The sequence below is a fragment of the Arachis duranensis genome, chromosome 3, assembly GCF_000817695.3.
Source record: "Arachis duranensis cultivar V14167 chromosome 3, aradu.V14167.gnm2.J7QH, whole genome shotgun sequence".
Classification (NCBI taxonomy): domain Eukaryota; kingdom Viridiplantae; phylum Streptophyta; class Magnoliopsida; order Fabales; family Fabaceae; genus Arachis; species Arachis duranensis.
Genome location: NC_029774.3, coordinates 129076008 through 129100778, shown reverse-complemented (window position 1 = coordinate 129100778; position 24771 = coordinate 129076008). Strand labels below are relative to the sequence as shown.

Sequence of the window (24771 nt, the reverse complement as noted above, 5' to 3'; positions counted from 1 at the left end):
TGTATTTATAATTTTTTATTATTTTAAAATTAAAAATTTGACCTTCCAATTTATATACCTATAAAATTTTATCATAAAATATGACCCCCTAGATTTTTTATCTCCATATTAGAAAAAAAAAACACTTAACCTACCTATAACATAGATAATACGCCATGTTGGTCCATTTCTAAAACCTAATTTTGCAGGTAAACATTTAAAATGTTGACATATTTATTACAAATAAACGAAATTAATTTTATCACACACAAATCATCTTTAACTCGAGTTTGATAAAGTGTTTTGGAAAATTATTTATATTTTTCAAAATTATAAATACTTTAGTTTATATTTAATAAATAAAAAGTTATGCACTTCAAAAATTTAAAAGTTCTAAAAGAAATACTTTCTAAAGAAATCAAAAGTTTTTTATTTATTTTCATTATGATCATTTTAAATTTTAAAAAGTATTTTGTTAAATAAAATTATTGTTAGATCACCGAAAAAACTATAATTATTGTTGTTTGTATTTATTTATTTAAAACTACTTTTAATATGATTTATTAAACATAAGCGTTACAAATTTTATGAAAGTTATTTATTAGAAAAATAATTTAATAAATTACTAATAAAAAATAAAATTTGTATCAAACCAAATTTTAATGGATAAAAATTAATTTTTTATTCATAGATAAATTTATTAACCTTCTCAATTTTCATTAATAAAAATAATAATTTAGTCTCAAAATACGGTAGTGTTTATTCCTGTCCTACTCCAAATATGTACCTCCCTTTGTTTTTGTTAAGCTCCCAATTAAAAATGTTTGATTTTGAAGAAAAGGCAAATATTATGGTGTAGAAGAAAAAATTTTTCTACACATATAAAAGTTACGTGTAAGAAAATGAAACTGTTATAGTGGTACAATCATCTAATCGAGAATTGCAAAATGTAACGTGTGACTTCATTGAAAATGAACAAATTCTGTGTGTTGCAGGAGTAGGACATATAGATAGTAGTGATTAGTAAAGTCATTTTGCCGTGTAAGTAAAAATAATTAAATTAGGATTATTATGTTAAGTTAATGGTGAATTATAAAGTATAGATGTAAGTTTATAGATGTTTTTTTTAATAGAATGAAAGAGAAATTGATAAAAGTAAGATCCACATTTTGAATAATAATAAAATAATAAAAAATAACTATAAAATGATTTATATTTTTTTTTTATACCATCTTAATCTATATAATAGAGTGTCCCTAAATTAATATAATAAGTCTGTAATTAATGGTTGGGATTTTACTTTGTGGACCAAGTTTCTTATATTATTAGTACCAATGTGAGTTAAACATCCGAAGTGTACTACAGGAGATTAAAAATTTGTGTCATAGGGCGGATATGCGGACATACAGGGATTTCGGAAGTGGAATATAGGGTTGGGCCTATAAGTGGTGAAGAAATTGATTACATATACTTTTTTTTGGGTGGGCCAGAAGTTAATGAATATGGTTATATGTAAACAAATAACATGAAGACTAACAAATCTAGGGGTAGTTAAGTGGTATGCTCACTCGTCCGTTTAAATAAGTGTTGGATATTTAAATTCTGTCTTGTATATATATATTAGACAGCAACAAATACTTAAATAGAGTTTAGATCTGCGATATATAATAAATTTAGCTTAATTTGATTTTGAGGTATTTTGTGAGTACTGAGTAATTAATTGTAATTGGATTAGTTAATTGGGATAAACATTATATTGATTATATTCAATGATAGACATGAATAATAATTTTTTTTGGAGATATTATGGATTTGTTCAAATATATTTTAGATTATGTAAAATTAAGAAAGATGCAAAATAGGACAATAAATTATTAATTGAGTAATAAAATTTATTATTATTATTATTATTTGTGGAAAATTGCAAAATAATAATTTTGAATTTGACATTCTAGTTTTTAAAATAGAAAATCCAAATATATTGTTTAGAATTGAGTTGAGTTTATCATAAAATTTGAATAAAAATGATCATCTACTTGTGTTTATTGTAATAAAAGTCTAAGCCCAAAACATAATAACATTCTAAAAAAATATTAGTTAATCCTCTTCTAAAAATTTAGCAAATCATAATCTCTCTTTAATCATTATACTAACTATCTACTGATAATATCTTTTAGCACTAAAACAAAGCGATATCATTACCTATAATACTGCTATTCTAGACTGCATTGGATCTCACAGTCCTAGTGATTATTTCTCATCACGTCTCATACATAATACCATACCATTCTTCAGCTCACTCGTCCGCTTAAACAAGTGTCGGGAGTTTGAACCCCGCCTTATGCATGTAGGAACTCATTGGCTAGCAGCAGACCCTTAAATGAAGCTCAGATCCGTAACGGATTAGTCCTTAACCTATCGGGTTGGGGGATACCGTTTGAATAAACAAAAAAAAAATAATACCATACCACTCTCATATCTCGACAAGTGGCATTTACATGTGTAAAAAAAATATTCGTTCTACACCATAGCACTCACTATTCTTTTAATCTCCTCTCTTCAATTTTAACATGATCAAAGAGTCACAAGAAGTTAGTGCATGGATTGAAGTTGCGTATTACATGATACAAGAGTTAAGTTATATATAGAGATATTACAAACTAACTTCATAAATATTTATCTACTAACTATTAACCATTACCAACTACTTATTATTACTCTAATATTTTTCTTCAAACTCAAGTGGTAACTTGAGTTAAAAATTTATTTAAAACAATAAAATAAGGAAAAATTGTAGAAAACAGACAAAATTGAGTGCAGACAAAACTGACAGAAAGAAGCGCAGATAAAACTGTTGAAAAGAAACACAAACAAAACTACTAAAAGAGTACAAATAGAACTGCCGGAGGAGCATAGACAGAACTATCAAAACAAAAATGTAGACTAAACTACTGGAAAGAAGCACAAACAAACTTGCTAAAAGAGTAATGAACTACCGAAAGGATGGAAAACAGTCGTAGAGATAGAAAATTATCGGAAAATCTCAAAGAGATAACAAAATTAAAAATGTGAAAACAACAAGATCGAAGCAGAAATTGCAAAAACAAAAGACAAAATAAAAAAGAAAATACCAAAAAACCTTAGGAGAAGTCCTACAAAAAGTGTCACGTCAACAATAAAGTAGCATTATCATTTACCACGTCAGTATCACTTGACATATGGCAGCATCGTAATGGAAGAGAGAGCCACGTCATCATACTGATGTAGCCCTAGTCAACGCATGAGTCAACGCAAAATCGGGTCAGGTGAATGCGCGAGCCATTGAACGGGTTGGGCGTGGTCAACCGGATCAAAATGATGAATTGTATCTAGACTATTGATCTTAGCATTCGAAACGAGCAGTCCAGATTGAATATGGAAAACTGAGGATGATTGCTGGGCCGCGGGACATTGACCAGTGTGTGGAGGTACATCCGGTGGCCAATGACGGTAGGACTTTGTTGGTTGAACTTGGCATGGTAAGATGAAGACCATATCAAAGGATGGTGACTCAAATATAGTGTCAAAACGTGAAAGAACAAGTCGAAAAAAATTCTCTGCTAAAACCAATCAATAGAGGCAAATAGGAACTTGTGACGGCATGTGACAACGCGTGACTTGGCTGACGCGACAAGGTTTGATTTGTTGCACTCGCAACTGAGAGACGAATACAATGATGGAGTTGGTTATGCACAATAACATCAGAAAGAGGGGAAAAAAACTCGGGTTAAAGGAAGGAGGATGAAGTTTGGCTCGTTCAACTCTACTGATAATATCTTTTAGCACTAAAACAAAGCGATATCATTACCTATAATACTGCTATTCTAGACTGCATTGGATCTCACAGTCCTAGTGATTATTTCTCATCACGTCTCATACATAATACCATACCATTCTTCAGCTCACTTGTCCGCTTAAACAAGTGTCGGGAGTTCGAACCCCACCTTGTGCATGTAGCAACTCATTAACCAGCGACAAACCCTTAAATGAAGCTCAGATCCGCAACGGATTAGTCCTTAACCTATCGGGTTGGGGGATACCGTTTGAATAAACAAAAAAAATAATACCATACCACTCTCATATCTCGACAAGTGGCATTTACATGTGTAAAAAAAATAATCGTTCTACACCATAGCACTCACTATTCTTTTAATCTCCTCTCTTCAATTTTAACATGATCAAAGAGTCACAATAAGTTAGTGCATGGATTGAAGTTGCGTATTACATGATACAAGAGTTAAGTTATATATAGAGATATTACAAACTAACTTCATAAATATTTATCTACTAACTATTAACCATTACCAACTACTTATTATTACTCTAATATTTTTCTTCAAACTTAAGTGGTAACTTGAGTTAAAAATTTATTTAAAACAATGAAATAAGAAAAAATTACAGAAAACAGACAAAATTGAGTGCAGACAAAACTGACAGAAAGAAGCACAGATAAAACTGTTGAAAAGAAACACAAACAAAACTACTAAAAGAGTACAAATAGAACTGCCGGAGGAGCATAGACAGAACTATCAAAACAAAAACGTAGACTAAACTACTGGAAAGAAGCACAAACAAACTTGCTAAAAGAGTAATGAACTACCGAAAGGATGGAAAACAGTCGTAGAGATAGAAAACTATCGGAAAATCTCAAAGAGATAACAAACTTAAAAATGTGAAAACAACAAGATCGAAGCAGAAATTGCAAAAACAAAAGACAAAATAAAAAAGAGAATACCAAAAAATCTTAGGAGAAGTCCTACAAAAAGTGTCACGTCAACAATAAAGTAGCATTACCATTTACCACGTCAGTATCACTTGACACATGGCAGCATCGTAATGGAAGAGAGAGCCACGTCATCATACTGATGTAGCCCTAGTCAACGCATGGGTCAACGCAAAATCGGGTCAGGTGAATGCGCGAGCCATTGAACGGGTTGGGCGTGGTCAACCGGATCAAAATGATGGATTGTATCTAGACTATTGATCTTAGCATTCAAAACGAGCAGTCCAGATTGAATATGGAAAACTGAGGATGATTGCTGGGCCGCGGGACATTGACCAGTATGTGGAGGTACATCCGGTGGCCAATGACGGTAGGACTTTGTTGGTTGAACTTGGCATGGTAAGATGAAGACCATATCAAAGGATGGTGACTTAAATATAGTGTCAAAACGTGAAAGAACAAGTCGAAAAAAATTCTCTGCTAAAACCAATCAATAGAGGCAAATAGGAACTTGTGACGGCATGTGACAACGCGTGACTTGGCTGACGCGACAAGGTTTGATTTGTTGCACTCGCAACTGAGAGACGAATACAATGATGGAGTTGGTTATGCACAATAACATCAGAAAGAGGGAAAAAAACTCGGGTCGAAGGAAGGAGGATGAAGTTTGGCTCGTTCAACTCGGGATGATGCAATGAAGAGGAAGGGCTAGCCTTTGTAGTGAGAAAACATCAATACGGTAGCAAAAGAGAAGAAAAAGGAGGCGAAGCAAAAAAGGATTCCATGATAAAGAAAAAATTGATGTTTCAATAGAAAAGAGAAACTAACTTGAGTTCTTCAAAAAAGATACTATGATAGAACTCAAGAAAGGGGATTAAGGAAGTAGATCGTATATATTGAAGTTGCATGATACAAGAGCTAAACTTTATATCGAGATATTACAAACTAACACAAGAGCTGAGTTATATATAAATTTATTACAAACTAATCTCATAAATATTAATCTTCTAAGTAATTAATTGTTATAATTTTTCATATGAAAGATGAAGTTGTGTAATACACTAATATGAGTCTAAATTGATGTATTCCGCAAGTGTAATGACAATGAGTCAAGTAATACAAATCATGGATATTGATTTGTATCTAAAAATTTGTGACTAAATATTTTTATAAATTACAAATTTTTTTTTTAAGTTAAAAAATTGAAATTATAACTCAATTTCTAATTACCTTTTTCAGATTTGGTCTTAATGATTTATGGTTACTTTTTTCAATTTTTTTGTTTTATTTAAAATCGTTATTCACAATTTTTTCTTATTTTTAATATCCACATCAAGGTATTACACCAAATCATCATAACATTAGTGAAATCATCCATAATAGTTTAATATAAAAAAATCAACCACTATTAATTATTACTAACTCCCAACTACTTATTATTACTCTAACAAATCAAAACTATTGTAACCATATACGGTACAAAAGTTAAAATAGAATAAAATTTTAACAACTAATCAAATAAATCGTCTGCAGATTCTTCAAACTTTTAAATTATTAATACGAATTTAGCAAGCAAATAAAGTAATATTATAATGTACAAAAATTATATTAATTTAAGAAAAATGTTAGATAATTAATATTTTAAGCTAATATTAGTCAAATTTTTATATTTAATAGTAATTATATTTGGTTTATACTAAAATTAGTTATTAAAATTAGTCATTAGTATAAAATATATATTAACATACAAAATACACATTAAAAATAATTTAAATTGTACATATATTTATATAAATACATGATGATTAACTTTAATGAAAATTAGAAGTTATATATATGTTTAGCATATACTTGGCAATTGGTATGGTAGATTATCTGTCACTAAAGTGTGAACTGCATCGTATTTGTATATGGATATGGATAGTCAAAAGTCAAAACCACTAATAAGTTGTAAATAGCCATGATTTTCACAAAATTGTCTTATCCATAGCACGTGCTGTGACTACAAAAATGAAAACCAGGTATTAGTCAAGGCTCGTCTATGCAGGCAATGCAGCCTATGCAGGTCACTATCACCTTCTCCGTGTTGCTATGATGAATGAAATTGCTCTAATCATAATTTCATGAAAAAGTTTTAAGTTGTTTTGCTTGCATTTACAGCTTATAAAAACTAGTCTAGTAATATAATTAATGCCTAACAAAGAATTTCATTGCAGTGAATTCATTCTAGTGATGGTGGTAACCTCTTCCATTCCTCAGCCTCAGAAGTACCACGATTTCGCTGACAAACGCACTTTCTTCGGTATTCTTTTTATTTTCTACAATTCAACTTAACACCAACTTAATAAATTGAATATGTTACCTTAACTAACTATATGGCATGTTCAAATTTGCATCATGCATTGTCATACCTCTAATGGCTTATTTGTTGCCTCCAACCTACTCATTCATCGTTTTAACTCGTTTACAAATATGATACATCTTCCAATTTTAATCTTTTGCAGGATTTTATCCTCTAGCTATGGCTCAAGAGAGGGCATATTGTGAGTGGTCACACGCTTATGCACTTGTCCGCTGCAATGGTTCCTGTCATCACAACATTCATGCTTGCAAAGAGGAGGCCTTTGCATGTATGTAACACTCAAATCCTTCATGTATAATGTTCAATGAATTTGAATTATCTATTGTACTTCCTTCTTTGATTGCTAAATATCTGATATGATCATCGTTTTCATCATCTGAATTGCTATTTGCTAATTAATATTGAGTATAATAATTTGATTAATATGGCTGTGGTCATATGCAGGCAAAATCTGTTTAACGCATGCAGCATTTCCCGGACGATGTGAAGCGAAGCCATATTTTCTCTCTTGCAGAACTATAGCAACTAATAAAAGTTCATAGTAACATATTTATTAATGGAACCAATAAGTAAAGGATGATGCTAACATCCATGATAATGTAAATTATAACTGTTGCTTTGTTTCCTTCTTGTTGCCAAGATGACTTTCGCACCAATTTTTTTTATTATTTATAGTGCTTTATGGATTGATCGCTAGCTAGCCTCAACCACCTAAACCAGCAATGCATTTCATACTCATATGGTAGCTGAACCTAAATGAAGAAAAGAAATGGCAGAAAAGGAGAAAAATAGAGTTCAATAATATTCACTTAAATTTAATGATGATTGTTATGTACTTTGAGCCTTCAGGTGCTATCAGGGTAATTATTATTCCTCATCCTACACTACACCTTGCAACATTCAAATTCAAACAACCCCAGAGCAAAGTCACCTCCAAAAATAGAACATTTGGACTACACAAAACGAAAACTCAACTATTGTAATCAATCAAGTTAACTTAATCTTAAATCTCAAGGATAGCCATTATTTACATGAAGCAGGATCAGCTTGCTTGCAATCAACATCCTTTAACAAGTTATCATCCAATTCCGGCAAAGAGAATGACTTCGATCTTACATGAATCTTGCTCCTGTGAGGATGGGATGACTCGGTGACTGAAGAAGGTAGCAACATGCGAGGTGGTGGATTACTACCTCTGCGCTCTGCAATGGAGGGTATAGACCCTTTCAATGGCAAAAAGAAGGTGGACCCTCCGGATGTTTGATCAGCCAAAAACACATCACCCTTCTTGTGAAACAGAGAGGAACTGTCCAATACAGAAGCATCTTTGGCATAAATAGTTTCGGTTGAATCCATGCTAGAAGTAGAAGGTGATGGCTGCTGAGAAGACAAATTTGTTGAGGAAGGTGAAAATGTAAATGAACTTGCATAATCAGAACTGGAGGGCGAGAGCGTTGGTGACTTGGAACTGCTGCTCGTGAAACAAGGAAGATAATCTGATGATGTTGGCAATGATGAATCCACATCCGTAATAGGAACGAAATGATCCAACACTTCAACATAACCTTTTTCCCTGCCTGAGCAATCATTGGGATCAACATTAACAGCAAAGTCTTCCATGACAAGAGCAGCTTCTTCATTAGTAGAGTTCCTTTTGGATGAAGTGAACAATCCTTTGATGAAACCGCTGGCGAGTTTCCGGCGCAGTCTCCCCCAACCGCTTTCTCTGGCCGGAAGGCAGGTCTCTGAGCCTGCATTAGACACAGAGAAAGGTGGAACAACCCCACCAGCAAGTGCCTTTTGGAAAATCTCATAATCCAAATCATATTCATCAAGCTTCCTAGGACGAACAGCTTCCAAGGTTGTGTCCTCCTTCTCCTGCTGGTCACAATCAGCAGAGGCAAGAGCAATCCAAAACTCCGGTGGCTCGTCATACTCATGGATGGTAAGAACAGGAGCCGTAGCCCTCTCATAGCGAACAACCTGAGATGCCGCGCCTCTTGCATTAGAAGACATAACCGAATTGCAGTTGTTGCCTGTCCAAACATAAATAGCAGAAGGAACATGCACAATGAAAGCACCACGAGAATCAAGGGCCTGTGCAGAGGGGTGGTTGACAATCTTAGGAACCAAATGAAGAGGATCATAAGGTGAATGAGGAGCCATTCTATACATCCGAAGAATGGAATTAGGACTAGCGGGAGTAGCATGTACCCGTTTCTGACACTGCAATAACTGACACGCAAAACCCATGTTAGGATTGGTGACACCCCTCGCATTCTTCACGTACTGAAACGCGTCCTCGAAGCTCTGCCCTTCCCTCCACATCAGATACGCGATCACCAGAGAGGTCGATCTCGAAACCCCTTGGCAGCAGTGAACCAACACGCGCCCACCTTGCTCCCTAACCTCCTCAAAGTAATCGAAAACATCGTACAGGATGCTGGTGATGTCTTCTGTGGGACTGTCCTGCAACCAGAGAGTCTTGTAAACAAAATCGCGCTTGAAATATTCAGGGCAAACGAAGCCAACACAGTTGAGCACGTGAGTGATGCCGTTCTGCCGGAGCAGGTCATGGTTCTTGGCCACCGTGTCACTCCCGAGGTACACGTGCTCCGCAATCCGAGAACACTCTTTGTCGTAGAAGGCCAGCTTCTCCCTCTTCAACTGGAACTCCGATGATGACCCCACCACAGACACGGACCCTCTTGGAGTCTCCGGGAGTGGCCACACGCCGAGATCGTCAGATCCGGCGCTCGGCCACTCCTCCGCGCCGCGCCTTCTGATGGCCAGAGGCTGAAGCGGCGGCAGCAGGGATCTCGGCTTGTTTCCCGACGGCGGCGTAAATGTTGGTGGATGTTACGGTAGCTAGCTTAGTTAAGCTGACTAAAACCCTTGACCGTGTCAAAGGCTTCGGCAGAGGAAAATTCAAGAGTGTGACGTGTGGTGGATCTGAAGAGATGTTGCTTTAAATGGTTGGAACTTGCAAGCTGAGAAAAAAGGAAAGAATACCGAAACCTTAGCGGCACTCGGAACACACAACAGCAGCAGCATAGACGCCTCCTCCTCGTCTACCACTTTGACCACACCATACCTTTATTGTTAAATACATACATACATACATACATACACTCCTCAAATTATTACGAATACAACTTTTTTATTTTTTAGAACAAAAAGTATATCCATATTCCGTCCTAACAATCTTTGTTTTCTTTTTTATTTTTTTAGGTAATTCCTTAAATTTGGTTTGACGACCAATGACCAAAATTTGCATTCACTAACGTTTTTCCTGGTCAATCATAATAAAGGAGAATACGTTTCATTCAAATAAGTTTATGGATTATATCCATCCCATAATGCTGGTCACATACCAGGAAAAAGGGAAATTTTTATAGAAAAAATTTATTTTTGTTTTATAGGTATTAAATCAAGTATATTTTATCTTTTAGATAGTTGTTTCATGATTAAACTACTTTAATGGTATCATTTGACTAAAGAAAATAAGGGAAATAATTATTATTCCTCCGATTTATATATAATACTTTCTTTTAAATGATTGCGCACGAACTAAGAGACTCAAATTAAGTGTTGCTGGTAAGATTATTGACCAGAATAATTGTATTTAATAATTTTGTTTTTTTGTGATAACATTTTGATTTCTTATTGTATATGTTTGAACTGTGTGAAAGGTAAACTTTTAGAAAGGTTGTCCATTTTAATTATAAATTTAAATATTTAATATATACTATGTGACGAAAATTCAATTAATATATGTAATATTTCTTAAAAATTTCTTTATACATATTCATTTACGGCTCGCAATTAATCAAAGGACTAGTCAATTTAAAGGATTTAGAATGTTAACATTATTTATCTCGGTCTATTTTACTTTATTTTATCTAAAATTCATTTTATTTTTATTTGTGAGTATTGAAAATCTATACTTCTTCCATTCTTATCTATTTTTCTTAAATATATTTTTATTATTATTATTTTGATATTATCTGTCTTTATCTATTTTATTTTATCTTATTCATAATTCGTCTTATCCTTATTTACGAATTTTAAAAATCTATATCCGTTCTATTTTTGTCTATCTTTTTTATTTGTAAATTTTGAAGATCTATATCCATGCCATTTTTATTCATCTTTCTCAAATGTATTTTTTTATTATTATTTTGATACTATCTGTTTTTAGTTATTTTATTTTATCTTATCTAAAATTCGTTTTATTCTTATTTGCGAGTTTTGAAGATCTATATACATTTTATTCATATTCTTATTTAAGATTTTGACGCTCTTTATTTCTGTCTATTTTACTTTATTTTATCTAAAACTCATCTTATTCTTATTTTTAAATTTTGAAAATCTATTCTTGTTCCATTCTTATCCATCTCTCTCAAATATAATTTTATTATTATTATTTTGACACTATTCAATTCTGCCTAGTTTATTTTATTTTATCCATAACTCGTCTTATTTTTATTTGTGAGTTTTAAAGATTTATATCTATTTCATTCTTATCCATCTTTCTCAAATGTATTATTATTATTATTATTTTGACATTATCTTTGTCTGTTTATTTTATTTTATCTTATCCATAATTCGTCTTATACTTATTTACAAATTTTAAAGATTTATACCTGTTTCATTTTTATTATTTTTTTTATTTTCTCAAATGTATTTTTATTATTATTATTTTGACATCATCTGTCTCTGTCTATTTTAGTTTATCTTATCCAAAATTTATCTTATTTTTATTTCCAATTTGTGAAGATCTATGGACACTCCATTCATATTCTTTTTTTCAAATGTATTATTATTATTATTATTATTTTGGTTTAGATTGTAAGAGGGAGAGATATAGAAAATGTAGTTGCTTGAAAGTAAAGAAACTGAATTGCATTAGAAACTAATGAGAAAGTAAAACCTTATAAAACCTTATTTACTTATGTTAAAATGTACACATATATAGTCATAGATGAATAAAGGCTAACGGCTATGAGAGGAAAATCAATTACACAAACTAACAAACACTCATAGCACAATTCAAGAATTGGATAAGAGATTTTTGTTTTTATAGTCTAACCTAGATTAAGAAAATTTAGTATGTAGTATTCAAATATGTATATGAATGAATGACAAAATGAATATATGTGACTAAAATTTTAATTTATAATTTTATATCTTTTTATGTTTGTTTTTTATTTATAGAGTGATAATTATTATTGTAATTATATATATTATTTAATTGTATCTCTATTATAGGAGTTTAGACCACCCGTTAGCACGATATTATCCGTTTTGGCACACAAGGTCTCACGGTTTTGTCTTTGACGATAGGGATGATAGTCGAAGCCCCCCACACTCACTCATCAAAACGCGTCATGCTAGGGAGAGGTATCCACACCCTAATAAGGCATGCTTTGTTCTCCTCCCCAACCGATGTGGGACCTTACAATCCATCCCCTAAGGGAGCCTAGCACCTTCGTTGGCACATCGATCCGGGCTTCGACTCTAATACCATCTGTAACATTCCAGACCACCCGCTAGCACGATATTGTCCGCTTTGGCACACAAGGCCACACGGTTTTGTCTTTGACGATAGGGATGATAGCCGAAGCCTCCCACGCTCACTCGTCAAAACGCGTCATGCTAGGGAGAGGTATCCACACCCTTATAAGGCATGCCCCAACCGATGTGGAACCTTACAATCCACCACCCTAAGGGGGCTCAGAGCCCTCGCTGGCACATCAATCCGGGCTCTGCCTCTGATACCATCTGTAATAGCCCAGACCACCCGCTAGCACGATATTGTCCGCTTTGGCACACAAGGCCTCACGATTTTACCTTTGACAATAGGGATGATAGCCAAAGCCCCCACACTCACTCGTCAGACATGCTTCGTTCTCCTCCCCAACCGATGTGGGACCTTACAATCCACCCCCCTAAAGGAGCCCAGCGCCCTCGCTGGCACATCGATTCGGGCTCCGGCTCCGATACCATCTGTAATAGCCTAGACCACCCGCTAGCACGATATTGTCCGCTTTAGCACACAAGGCCTCACGGTTTTACCTTTGACGATAGGGATGATAGCTGAAACCCCTCACACTCACTTGTCAAAACGCGTCATGCTAGGGAAAGGTATCCACACCCTTATAAGGCATGATTCGTTCTCCTCCCCAACCGATGTGGGACCTTACATATGTTTCCATCGGATACACGTTCGGCCATTGCATATTCAAGATGGAAGAAGTGAAAGGTAGAAGCCCTTATAGAGCAGTGACTTATGCTGGTGATGGAATAAGACAGGTTTCTGAGATTGAATTGCTGCAAGCATTCCACCAGGGAAATATTCTTGCCACCATCACCAAGAAGCTCAAGGATGCTGCATAAAGCATATAATATTTTTCTCTCAATGAAAGAAACACTATACCACCACAGTGATCGAAGATTTTTGGCAATTTTTTTCTTTTTAAGGTAATATTGATTTGTATGGAGTTCTATTCTAGAACTTTTTGTTATCTTTTGCATTCTGTATTTATCCAGCACACAAATAGATTAAAGTTTTATTTTAGTCCTTTAACCTTTATGAATTAGTCACTTGTCATGGATGAGGTTGAGAATGAGGACTTTGTATTTACTTTTGAGACAATTATTGCCAAATTTAGGGAAGAAATGGCACCATATGCATCAGGCTGCTTCTATAAATATTTACTATATTTAAATAGCTAGATTATTTTAGGTTGAATAATAACTGTGTCTTTTATTTTTAAAAGTAAATGTTTCTTTGTATGTGATTGTTGATATTTCTTTGTTTTTATAGTTGTCATTAGATGGCTGTTTCTTTATTTTTTAGATAGAATTTCTTTGCTTATGGCTGCGTATATGTCTTTGTTTGTGATTGCAGATGGATGATTGCAGAAAGTCTACTTTAAAATGATTGATAAATGAAACTGATCGAAGAAGAATTTGAAACAGTTGATGAATTGGATGAAGTGAAAGAGACGTGATCCAAGTGTAGCAACTAGAAAGTTATTCTTTATTTAGCTAGTTGTATAGTAATAATATACCCATTTTCTAAACGATGTAGCTTCACCCCCTCTAACAAAATATAAAGTTTAATAAATGACGTAGCTTCACTTTCCAGGGGCATCCTGAAGAGGCGAAAGCAATATGCAAAAATCTGCGTCAGATATTTCTTTTGTTAAATAAATAAATATTTTTTTTAATAATAAATGGATGATTCTTTTTGTATTACTTTTGGTCATGATAAATTCCTGTATCGACAGTGTTGCAAATTGTATGGATAAGTTGAATGAATATGATTATTTCTTTCATTACATTTTAGTATGGTGACAAATTCATAGTTACTTATGTAGGATAAGCTTTTTTTTAAATTTTTCATTCACACGACTTCTGTTCAAGTAACATCTATTAAGTGTGGAAAAAGAATATCCTGATGTTTGACAGAAATAACATTCACTTAGATCTTTGCAAAAATAATTAGGTACCTAACAGAAGTTACTTGTATTTATTCTTTACTGCAGAGATGATTCAATTGATAGTGAATACAAGTATCACAAAAGAAAGAAAAAAATTTTGTCTTTACTGATGCTTGTTTAACAAAATTTAAAGAAGAAAAAAAAAGATAAAGAAAAGGACAACAACCGTATCTGATTATTTGCTTTTTCAAGAGCAATCAAAGTGTTTTAACAGCTTTCCTTTTACCCACTGTTTGCTTTATGCAGTTATTATATTTGAACTTTGGACTCCAAAGTTCACATACACAACATACTACTTAGTGATGAACTTATGAGGCAAGTATTACTTCCATGATTAAATTTATTATCTAGTGGTGAGAGTGTATGCAATAAATAAATAGCCATCTATGTCCATTATATATTAACTATAAAAATGCTCATAAGTCACAATAATTGAATCAATAAGTACAATATGCGTTCAATTACATCAAAATTAATTTCCACCTAAAATGATGATTCATTTCAAAGAATCATCCATTCAGTATAAAGAGAAACATCCATTTATTTAACAAAAGAAACATTTGATGTAGATTTTTGTATATTGCGCTCGAGTCTTCAGGATGCAACTGCAAAGTGAAAGCAAAACAAAGCATTTATAGTCAACGTATATGCAACAGATTAATAGCCATCTATGTCTATTATATATTAACTATAAAAACATCCATAAGTCACAACAATTAAATCAATAAGTACAATATGGATTCAATTACTTCAAAGTTAATTCCCTTCTTAACTGATGATTCCTTTTAAAAGAATCATCCATTTAGTATAAAGAAGAAGCATCTATTTGTTAAACAAAAAAAATATGTGACATAAATTTTTACATAAACATTTAAGTTGCCTACAAAAAGAAAAATACTAAGTAGGACTAAAATAAAATACATCCAATTTGCTGTACTAACAAATTGGCAAATTTAGTTTATTCGCAATTGTTGCTTACACATAAAAATACAATTCTACTATTTGGCAAAATAGTAACAAAACCAAGGATGAAGCTGAAACTTGAAGCTAAGTTCTAAACTTGACCTTTACTGCTCATATTGTACAATATAAAGTTTGTCGATCTCCTTGGAGTGTCTGAGTTAGAAAAAGAAACACACGGAGAATTTACAAGAAAATGAAACTTGGGGACATGTACTGGTTGTTTAGGAGTGCTAACAAAATTGAAACCTTTCACACTTCTATTTATTTGTCTATTATGATTTTATAGTGTTCCACAATTGAATAATCAACACTTTCCATTGAAGAATAATACACAAAATTGATCAAGAATCATCCACATACATACTAAAAGCAACATACGTTTATCATGGTTGGAGACATATACACAAAAAAATAGAAAAAAAACCCTATTTCACAGTGTCTAGTTAATGTAACATATTGCGAATGTGTAGTTAAATTTCAAACCACCCATATTGAACACAACCCACAAACACCATTCTCTTTTTTTGTGGCAAAGTCAAAGAATCTTATCACAAATAATACAGTCCAATCTAACAAAGCAGTAACATCCAATCTCTATGCACAGGCATCTCAGCAATAGGGGGCCCCTAACGACAACAACATCCAGTGTCAAACAAGTACATTGACCTATATTTACCACAATTGAATCCAATTTTATTCTGTCTCAGTTAAAATAAAAAAACAGCTAGTTTCACAAAAAATCCATTTGAATTCCTTCAATCAAACCTCTAATTTTAGACAGCAACAACATCCAACAAATCAAAATTCATTGTATATGATTGTGTCATTATATGCAATGATCTGATTTAAAATCCACTTACAACTAATTTACTCATACCTTTTTCAATCAAGTAACACGCATGAATATATACTAACCGATTAGTACTGTCAGGCGAGGCTTCATGGCGCTAGCAGGAGGAGTCCGACGCGGCATTCGTCAGAGCAGAGCAGGAAAGCCAACATCGAGTTGTCCGGCTGAAAAATGGACGCTTCAATGGCGCTGCGACAACGACATGTAGCAGCAGCGACACAATGTAGGTGAGAATTAGACCCCCTGGTTGCTCGCACGTGGGCGGCACGACGGCGCTACAGTGAACTGGACCGAACCTCTGACGAACGCGGCTGGTAGCACATGGACAGGATGGAGGCATTGCAGCGATCTAGGGCGAGCTTCCGACGCCGGCGGGTGCTCGCACATGGATGAACGGAGGCGCTACGGTGGTTGACGGTGGTTGAGAAAGGCGTCCGACGAACCTGGTTAGGAGGCACTGCCGTTGGATGGTTTTGAATGCTGCTAAAGTGAAACAGTGAAAAGGGGAAGAGGTTTAGCTAGGGTTAATTTTGTTGAATTGGGGTTAATTTTGGATGTTGCTTTTTGCTTGTGTGGTGAAATAGGCTTCGGGGTCCAGCCTAATAGGAGTTGGCTGGACCCCCTTTTGGTTTCCTAGCAGGATTGTTCTTACAGTTATTTTTTTTAATGAGGTTAGTAAAATACTAGTTTGTCGATAAATTTTTATTAGTCTTTTGATATGAAATTTAGTGCAAAATCGACATGTTATATATGTTCTTATTTTTTCAAGTCTCTTTCTTTATGGTTCATGAATATTATAAACTTTAAAGTGTTTCATTTGCATTTTACTTTAAATAAAGATAAAACAACATATTTAAGATATTTATTATATAATGACGAAGACAGTATTATACTAAATTCAAAAAATTTATAATTATAAAATATTATTTTTAATTTACCATATCAAATTAAAATGTAAGTTCGTGTATCACACAGATTTAACACTAATTATATACATACCAGAACAAATAAAAACAATTATATATTTATAACAATATATAATACTAATACATGAAGATTGATGTCCAATTTTCTATTTTCTATTTTAACCCTACTAACATAATTCAAAATTATTTTGCAGTTACTTATTCTATTAACAATTACAAATTTCATTTAGTTTTGTTGAAGTTACTAAATTTACGTATAATTTTTACCTATATTTTATTTTTTCTTTAATTTACTTATCCAATCAATATTTTTATCATTCTTTTATCTTTTAAATTTGTCTCCACCTTTTTACGTATAAAGATAGTGCTTTGTTCTTTTTCTCTAATCAATTTAATTTAAAAAAAAAACTGATTTCTTTTTATTTGATATATATTATTTATTTTTTTAAACATATTTGTACCCATTAATTTAATTTTAAGAAAAAAATAAATTTCTTCTTATGATTCTTACTTCAATATCATTTTAACATTGTATTATATTATTTGATTTGTAACAAAAATAATAATAAAAATAATTAGTCTTAAAATTTTTTAAAGATGAATATTATTAAAGATAAAATTGATCTTTTAAAATATTAAAAAGAATTTATAAGTTATAATTAATTTTATATAATTTAAAAAAATCAGTTTTTTGAAAAGAAAAATCAATTTTTAGATAAAATAAATTTGATTTTTTAAATAAAAATATATTTTTATGTACAAAAATTAAATTTTTTTCTTGTAAAAATGGATTTTTTTTAAAATTAATTTTTTATTTAAAATTAATTTAGCTTATTAAACGAAATTTTTTATTAATCAAACTCGGATTTGTTTTTTTGTTAATGTTAACCATACGTATTCCTATATATATTAATAATAAATTTAAAAATAAAATAATTATATTTATAAATTTTATTTTAATATAAATATTATTATATAATTTTTTATTAAAATTGTTGGCTCATTCAAATATTTTTTTTCAAGTTCTACTCTCATTTTTTATTAAATTAGTTTGTAATTGATGTAGAAAATTTGGAATCACATGGTTATTTTAGTCATTTCATATTATATTTTAGTCTTGTTCATATGTATCCAAACATAATATTGGACATATTAGTATTTTATACATCATATCCAAACACAATATACAAAAAATAATTTTTAATGTTTCCGTACTATTGTCTTTGTCTCAATGTCATATTCTTTAAAATAAAAGTTTAGGGGGCAGCAATTGTATTGAAGTTTGACCAGCATGTAATTAGCAGAGAAATGTGAGTCATCGGATAAAATCTCACACCAATTTTACACCATTAAATTATTATTGATGGTTATTTGATGATCACTAATCACATAAATTACTAACCCCTTAATATTATTTGTCTTTTAAAACAAATGCTACCTAAAAAACGTGCCCGTTGCTATCGGGGTGTGACTGAGATATTTTAGTTAACTAAGGCAGAAATATTAATTTGATGATGATATGATATACATATACTACAGCGACTATTATTGCCTTTTTGGCATATGAAAGCAAATTTATAATAGCAAAGGTCAAGGAAAGTGGCGATGGAGGAAGGAGCATGTCAATTGCGTAGCTTTCTGGTCAAAAGGAAGAGTGGATAGGAAGACTTTTAGACTTGTCCGATCCATTGTCCAAACTCTTTTTAACATTATCTTCCTAAACACGTTACTAACGTAATCCAAACAATACAAGGATCAAAGGTCGTTCACTATCAAATATGCTAATTGAAATTAAGACTTTGAAAAATTTATCACGACAAAAACTAACTCATACAGTAAAAAAAAAATTTAATCGTATAATTTTTTTTAGATATTGATTTTTTCAATGTGAAATTCTTTTTTAGATATTGACCATATGAGACTCATAATATAACATTCTCTTTAAAAATTAACATTCTGACGATTTCACTCTATAACACTTCGCTCAATGATCTTTTGTTTTGTTTTTTATTGACCGGAACTCACCTTTTTTGGTTAGCTGGTTCTTATCGAAAACACTAATGAAATAAATTATAAAATTTTGGGAGAACCATCACTACAAAAACTAATCTATATAGTGGGAGAATCCAAAACCTTACAAATTTCTTTCTGGTATTGATCTCTTAATGTAAAACCATTTTGTAGGTATTAGTTCCGTGAGACTTATAACACTAATATTCATGCGATAACATTGTCTTCCATTTCAATTTTTAGATATAATTAAATGTCATTATTATTAGAGAACTGGAAAATTATTGCTCCTTTAAATATATAAATTTTTTTAATTTTTAATGTAGTTATAATAATAAATTAAAAATAATATTCATAAGTAATTAGGTAATTACTGATTTTTCGTTGTTGCTCTAAAAAAGTCAAGTTAAAGCCCAAATTATATAGCCCAGACCCAATAAGATGTTGATTGATTCCATTACTAAAGTCCGTCGAGAAAAAGAAAACCAAAAAAAGTACCACCTCCAGGCGGCAGCCAGCCAGTAGGTTCCAACTTCCAACAGCATGAACTAGAATGAGACGCTGGCACGCTGATGCAGGGGAGCGGATCCTCTCCAGCCTCGTAAAATTTGGACGGTATCAATTGTTGAATTCTGTCCATCCATTTTTTTAAAAAAAATCAACTGTTAAAATTAAAAGAGATTTACCCTGTTACTAAAAAAATAAAAAACGAGATTTACATCTTCATTCATCTTTTCTATTGATGCAACTCAACATTTTTCCTTTTCCTTCAATAATTATGTCTTCCAACAAAATTTTTTTTTTTTATCTATTTTCCATATCCAGCTTCTTTCTCTACCTTTCTTCCATTTTTTCTTTTTCACTGTCAGCCACAAAATAATTGCTATTACTTTTTGGTTAGGAAATAATTCAACCAAAAGTAGTTCTTTAAAAACAACGGAAACAAATTCCTATCAAAAGTAGATATTTGTTGAAATGTTCATTAAAAATTTTAAGTTTGAATTTCTAAAGCAAACTTTTGATCTGACTTATGGAGCAATCCTATTTTCCTTTACAATTGAATATGTAGGATTATTCTAGGTAGTAACGATATATCCACACAGAGTAAATAGGTTGAAATTAAATTAAAAATATTGTTCCAAACCAATGAAATTGTTTATGACAAAGTTTATTCAAGGATTAGCAATAACAAATTAAATTAAAAAAGAGTAAACTACCATTTTTAATCATAAAAGTTGAAAACGCGGACATATCTACATATAGAAGATGAAAATGATCATTTGTACCCATAAAAAATTTACTTTTGTAAGAAAAATTATCCAAATCCTAAAAAATTAAATAAAATTCTTAAACTACCCTTCTCTTCACCACTACTACTATCGTTTCTCCAGTCTCTCTCAATATTCTCACTTCTCAGCCACCCAATCCCAAGATCGACCACATTGCCGCTCAGTACCACCGCATCGTCCTCCTCCAACCATCACCCTAACCCTTTATGCTTTTCGGGATTTGCCACCGAAACTTTTGGAAGATAAACACCCTGAGAAAAATCATTAAAGACAAACAAATTCAGTTCAAGGAATCAAAACGAAGCAGAAGAGAAGAGAGGCGAAGTTAGTGTACCCGAAGCGGCCGGTCTTCTAAGCCTAGTCGTGTTTGCTGCTGCCTCAAATCTTGGAGATGCTAACGAAATCCTTCTCAGTGTAAACGGCGTCGTTAGCAGAGGGTGTACCGAGGAAGATAAGGGGTGGGTAGTGCATTCTTGAGAAGATTCTAGAAGAAGGCGAAGGGTTAGGAGGAGGAGAGGCAGTCGGCGGTGGTGGAGGAGGTCGATGAGGGTTTGGAGGAGGGGAGGCGGTCGAGGGACACGCAAGCAGAGAGTTCTAGGGCGTGCATCTGGAGGCGCGGGGAGACGGTTACAGCTCGGCTACGGTGGTGCGCGATCGGGTGATTGCGTCACAGAGGGTAGGGGTGCACAGACCCGGCCCGGCCCGGTCTCGAACACTTTAGGAACTAATTTGGAGTGATTTCATCGGGTTTAAGGTCGGGTACGGGTCTCAAAAATAGACCCGGTCATTATTTTGGGTCGGGTCCGGGCCATAGCTCGGGTCACCCGAAGTCGGCCCGGTGGCCCGGTCATCATACACAATTAATATTTTGTGTTATTAGTGATGGATCATGACTATTCTTACGTGGAATTTAAGTATTGTAAACCTTAATATTTTGTGTTATTAGTCATTATAAGACTATAAGTTAATGTTTTATGTTTAGAATGCATAAGATTTTAGACTAATACATAAGATTGTGTTATTTGTATTGATTTAAATATTTGGTATTATTAGACAATATTAGTATTGATTGTGGTTATGATTTAATATTGATTGTGGTTATGCTTTAATTTTGAAGAATGGTTGGTTCTTGTTATATTTTTCTAAGTGAATTTTACCATGTTAACTAATGGTTGGAGCCTTGGAAATTTGGATATTTTTACATGCTAGTTTACAAGAAGGTATCAACGTAATGTAATGTTAACGGCCCGGTTTTCACCCGGTTTTCACCCGGTATAATTGTGGCCCGAAAGTGTATTGGTTTCATCGGGTCTAGGGCCGGATTCGGGTCTAATAAATAGACCCGGTGTATATTTCGGGTCGGGTCTAGGTCACATCAAACCCGGCTTCACCCGGCCCATGTGCACCCCTAACAGAGGGAGGGCCAAGAGAATAGAGACTGCGTGAAGGCAGGTCGTCTGGGATTCGGGTGGTAGTGGGATTTGAGATTAGAAAAGTGGCAGTGAAGATAAGGGTAATTTAGGGATTTTAGGTGATTTTTTAGTATTTGGATAATTTTGTTGTACAGAACCCATATTTTATGGGTTCAAATAGTAATTTTCTTCTTCTATGGTAGATTTGTTAGCATTTTCAACTTTCGTGGGTAGAAATGGTAGTTTACTCATTAAAAAATTATAATTTGAGTAATTAACGGCGATGAATTTCAATGAAAACAGACACTCAACGAAAAGACAAGAAGTTGAAAAGTAAAGGAGAGAAAATTAAAAGTGGCTACTTTATTTTATTTCTTACTACTGATTCGTTTTAATAATTTTAGACGGTTAGAATTTAGGATTTTTTTAATAAATAAAATAAATATATCAATTATGGAAATAAGTATTTACGAGCATTTTTATTGAAAAACATCACATCACTTATCTCATTTACAGTGTAAACTAAATAAGTAAACACGTATCTCGTTTACACTGTAAACAAGATAAGACTGAGAATAAATGTAGCGTGTATTTTGTTTATACTGTAAACGAGATATGTGTTTGCTTATTTTGTTTATACTGTAACGATATAAGTGGGTAATTATAATGTTTACAGTGTAAACGAGATACATTAAGACAATTTTTTAGCGGCTATAAAAGGATGTACAACTCTTTATATTCTCCACAAATATTTTACTACTTCTTTGCTATCTATTCCCTCCGAAAATAAGCCAAAATGTCTAGTATTAGTGGTTTCTAGGTTGTAAGTGTATATCCGAATTGCCGTATGAAAAATAGTGACAATGAGGTGATATTTGAGTGCGAGAATCCCAATCTATTGTGTACCTAGATAGTAAGCTCATTGGTGGAATTGAAGAGTCTGATATTAGGTAGCGTCGGTAGGAGTGGGAGAAAAGAGATCGGAATGGTGGGGTATAGATTGATAGCAATGATGAAAAATGGAGTATCTCGGTTTCGTCTGTTTTTACTCCATGGCGACGAGCATGTGCGCCTGATGTTTGACATCCATGAGAGAATCATGGTGGAGCAAGTGATGCAGCTTTCTGCAGAGGTTGGCGATGTCGATGGCGGTGGATTTGGGTCGTTAGACTTCGTCCAACATGACCCATCTCTTGCACCACCATCGATTCATGTTGTCAGTCCAGTGGAAGTCATGGAGGTCGACGGTGAGGAGTTTGACGGGGAGTACATTGCGAATAGCAACGAGAGCGATTCCTCCAAGGATGATGATGAAGAAGAGTTTGTACCGGAGACCCCGGTTGAGGCATCACGTAGGTATCTTTTGCCTCCCCCGCGTCCAATTTCAGCATTGTCATCTGTACCCAGTCACTATGGTACGTTGGATCTAGACGAGATGCACGAGAAAAACTCATTAGGAAACATGGGTGAGGAATATTACAACTTGGACGGTGGGGTAGACTTTAGGGTTGGCCATATATTCAAAAGTAAAGATGCAGTAATGCAGGGTGTTAAGAATTACATCATTCGCAAAAGTGTTGAATATCGAGTGGTGGAGTCCGATCGGTTGAAGTACCATGTGCGTTGCCGACAACATGCAGCAGGCTGCTCTTGGAGTCTCCGTGTTGCTCTCCGACAGAATCTCGGATACTGGTACGTTAAGGATTTATTGTATTCAATGTTGTCAGTTGTCGTTGTTATGCTTGTTGAACATGTTTACCACAGTTGTTCTATTTCCCTAAGGAGGTGCGTAGAGTAGGAGGAGCGCACACGTGTTTAGCACCTACAATGTCGCAGGACCACCGACAGTTAGACAGCAGTCATATCTGCCGTCTCATCCTCCCGTTGATACAGTCAAACCCGTCTATTAGCATCTCAATCCTACAAGGTGCAGTTAGGCTGAATTATTACTTCAAACTCTCATACATGAAGGTCTGGATAGCGAAGCAAAAGACGATTACATAGATATATGGTAACTGGGAGGAGTCTTACAACAAGGTCCCGAGGTTGCTGCAAGTGCTGCAAAGTTGTTGTCCCAGAGTAACTGATCTAACTCCCAACGTCATCTGTGGACCCTCTGCTCGTGCTGGTCCCTGCTTTGCTGTGTCATCACAATCAATATGTAGCACCTCGCATACTGTCGGAGGATGGCTGGGTTATCAGTATCAGGTAGCATCTATTAAACACGATCCCAAAGCCATGTTAGTTTCAAGAAGAATGACTCCTTCCTCTGTGCCCCCCGCTGCTAGACTGGAGGAGGTCGGGCTTTGAGTAACCTCTCAACCAACTCCAAGGCCCCATACCGTACCACGTGTGAAGTCACGAAAGCAACCACCCACGGACTCTCCATTAGCGCACAACCCAAGGTGGTATGCGACATCCTAGAGGGTGATCGTGCACTCACCCACGGCACGTGGAAGGTGTGGGTCTCTTGGCGCCAACGCTCAATGAATGCTGTGATCAGGGATAGGGGTGTTCAAAACCGATCCGATCCGAACTAAACCGACGAACCGGACCGAAAAAATCGAGAACTGAAAAACCCAAAAATCGAAAAAACCGAAAAAAATTCATTTTGCTGTTTTTTGTTCGGTTCGGTTCGGTTTTTGGTTTTGAATATGAAAACCTTAACCGAACCGAACCGAACCGGTTCGAAAAAACCCCAAAATGCCTA

General features: G+C 33.8%; 1 protein-coding gene and 1 pseudogene across 1 annotated transcript; one reads left to right on the top strand and one right to left on the bottom strand.

The window, feature by feature from the left end:
• Nucleotides 1–7873: 7873 nt before the first annotated feature.
• On the bottom strand, nt 7874–9947 carry LOC107481553 (protein-tyrosine-phosphatase MKP1; the record flags this gene model as incomplete). Its single annotated transcript, XM_016101830.3, has 1 exon — nt 7874–9947. A coding segment is annotated over one exon (1821 nt), but the record flags the coding sequence as incomplete, so codon positions are not given.
• A 13099-nt stretch (nt 9948–23046) lies between these two features.
• The window catches only part of LOC110278794 (zinc finger BED domain-containing protein RICESLEEPER 2-like), a 5177-nt pseudogene continuing 3452 nt past the window's right edge, over nt 23047–24771 (top strand).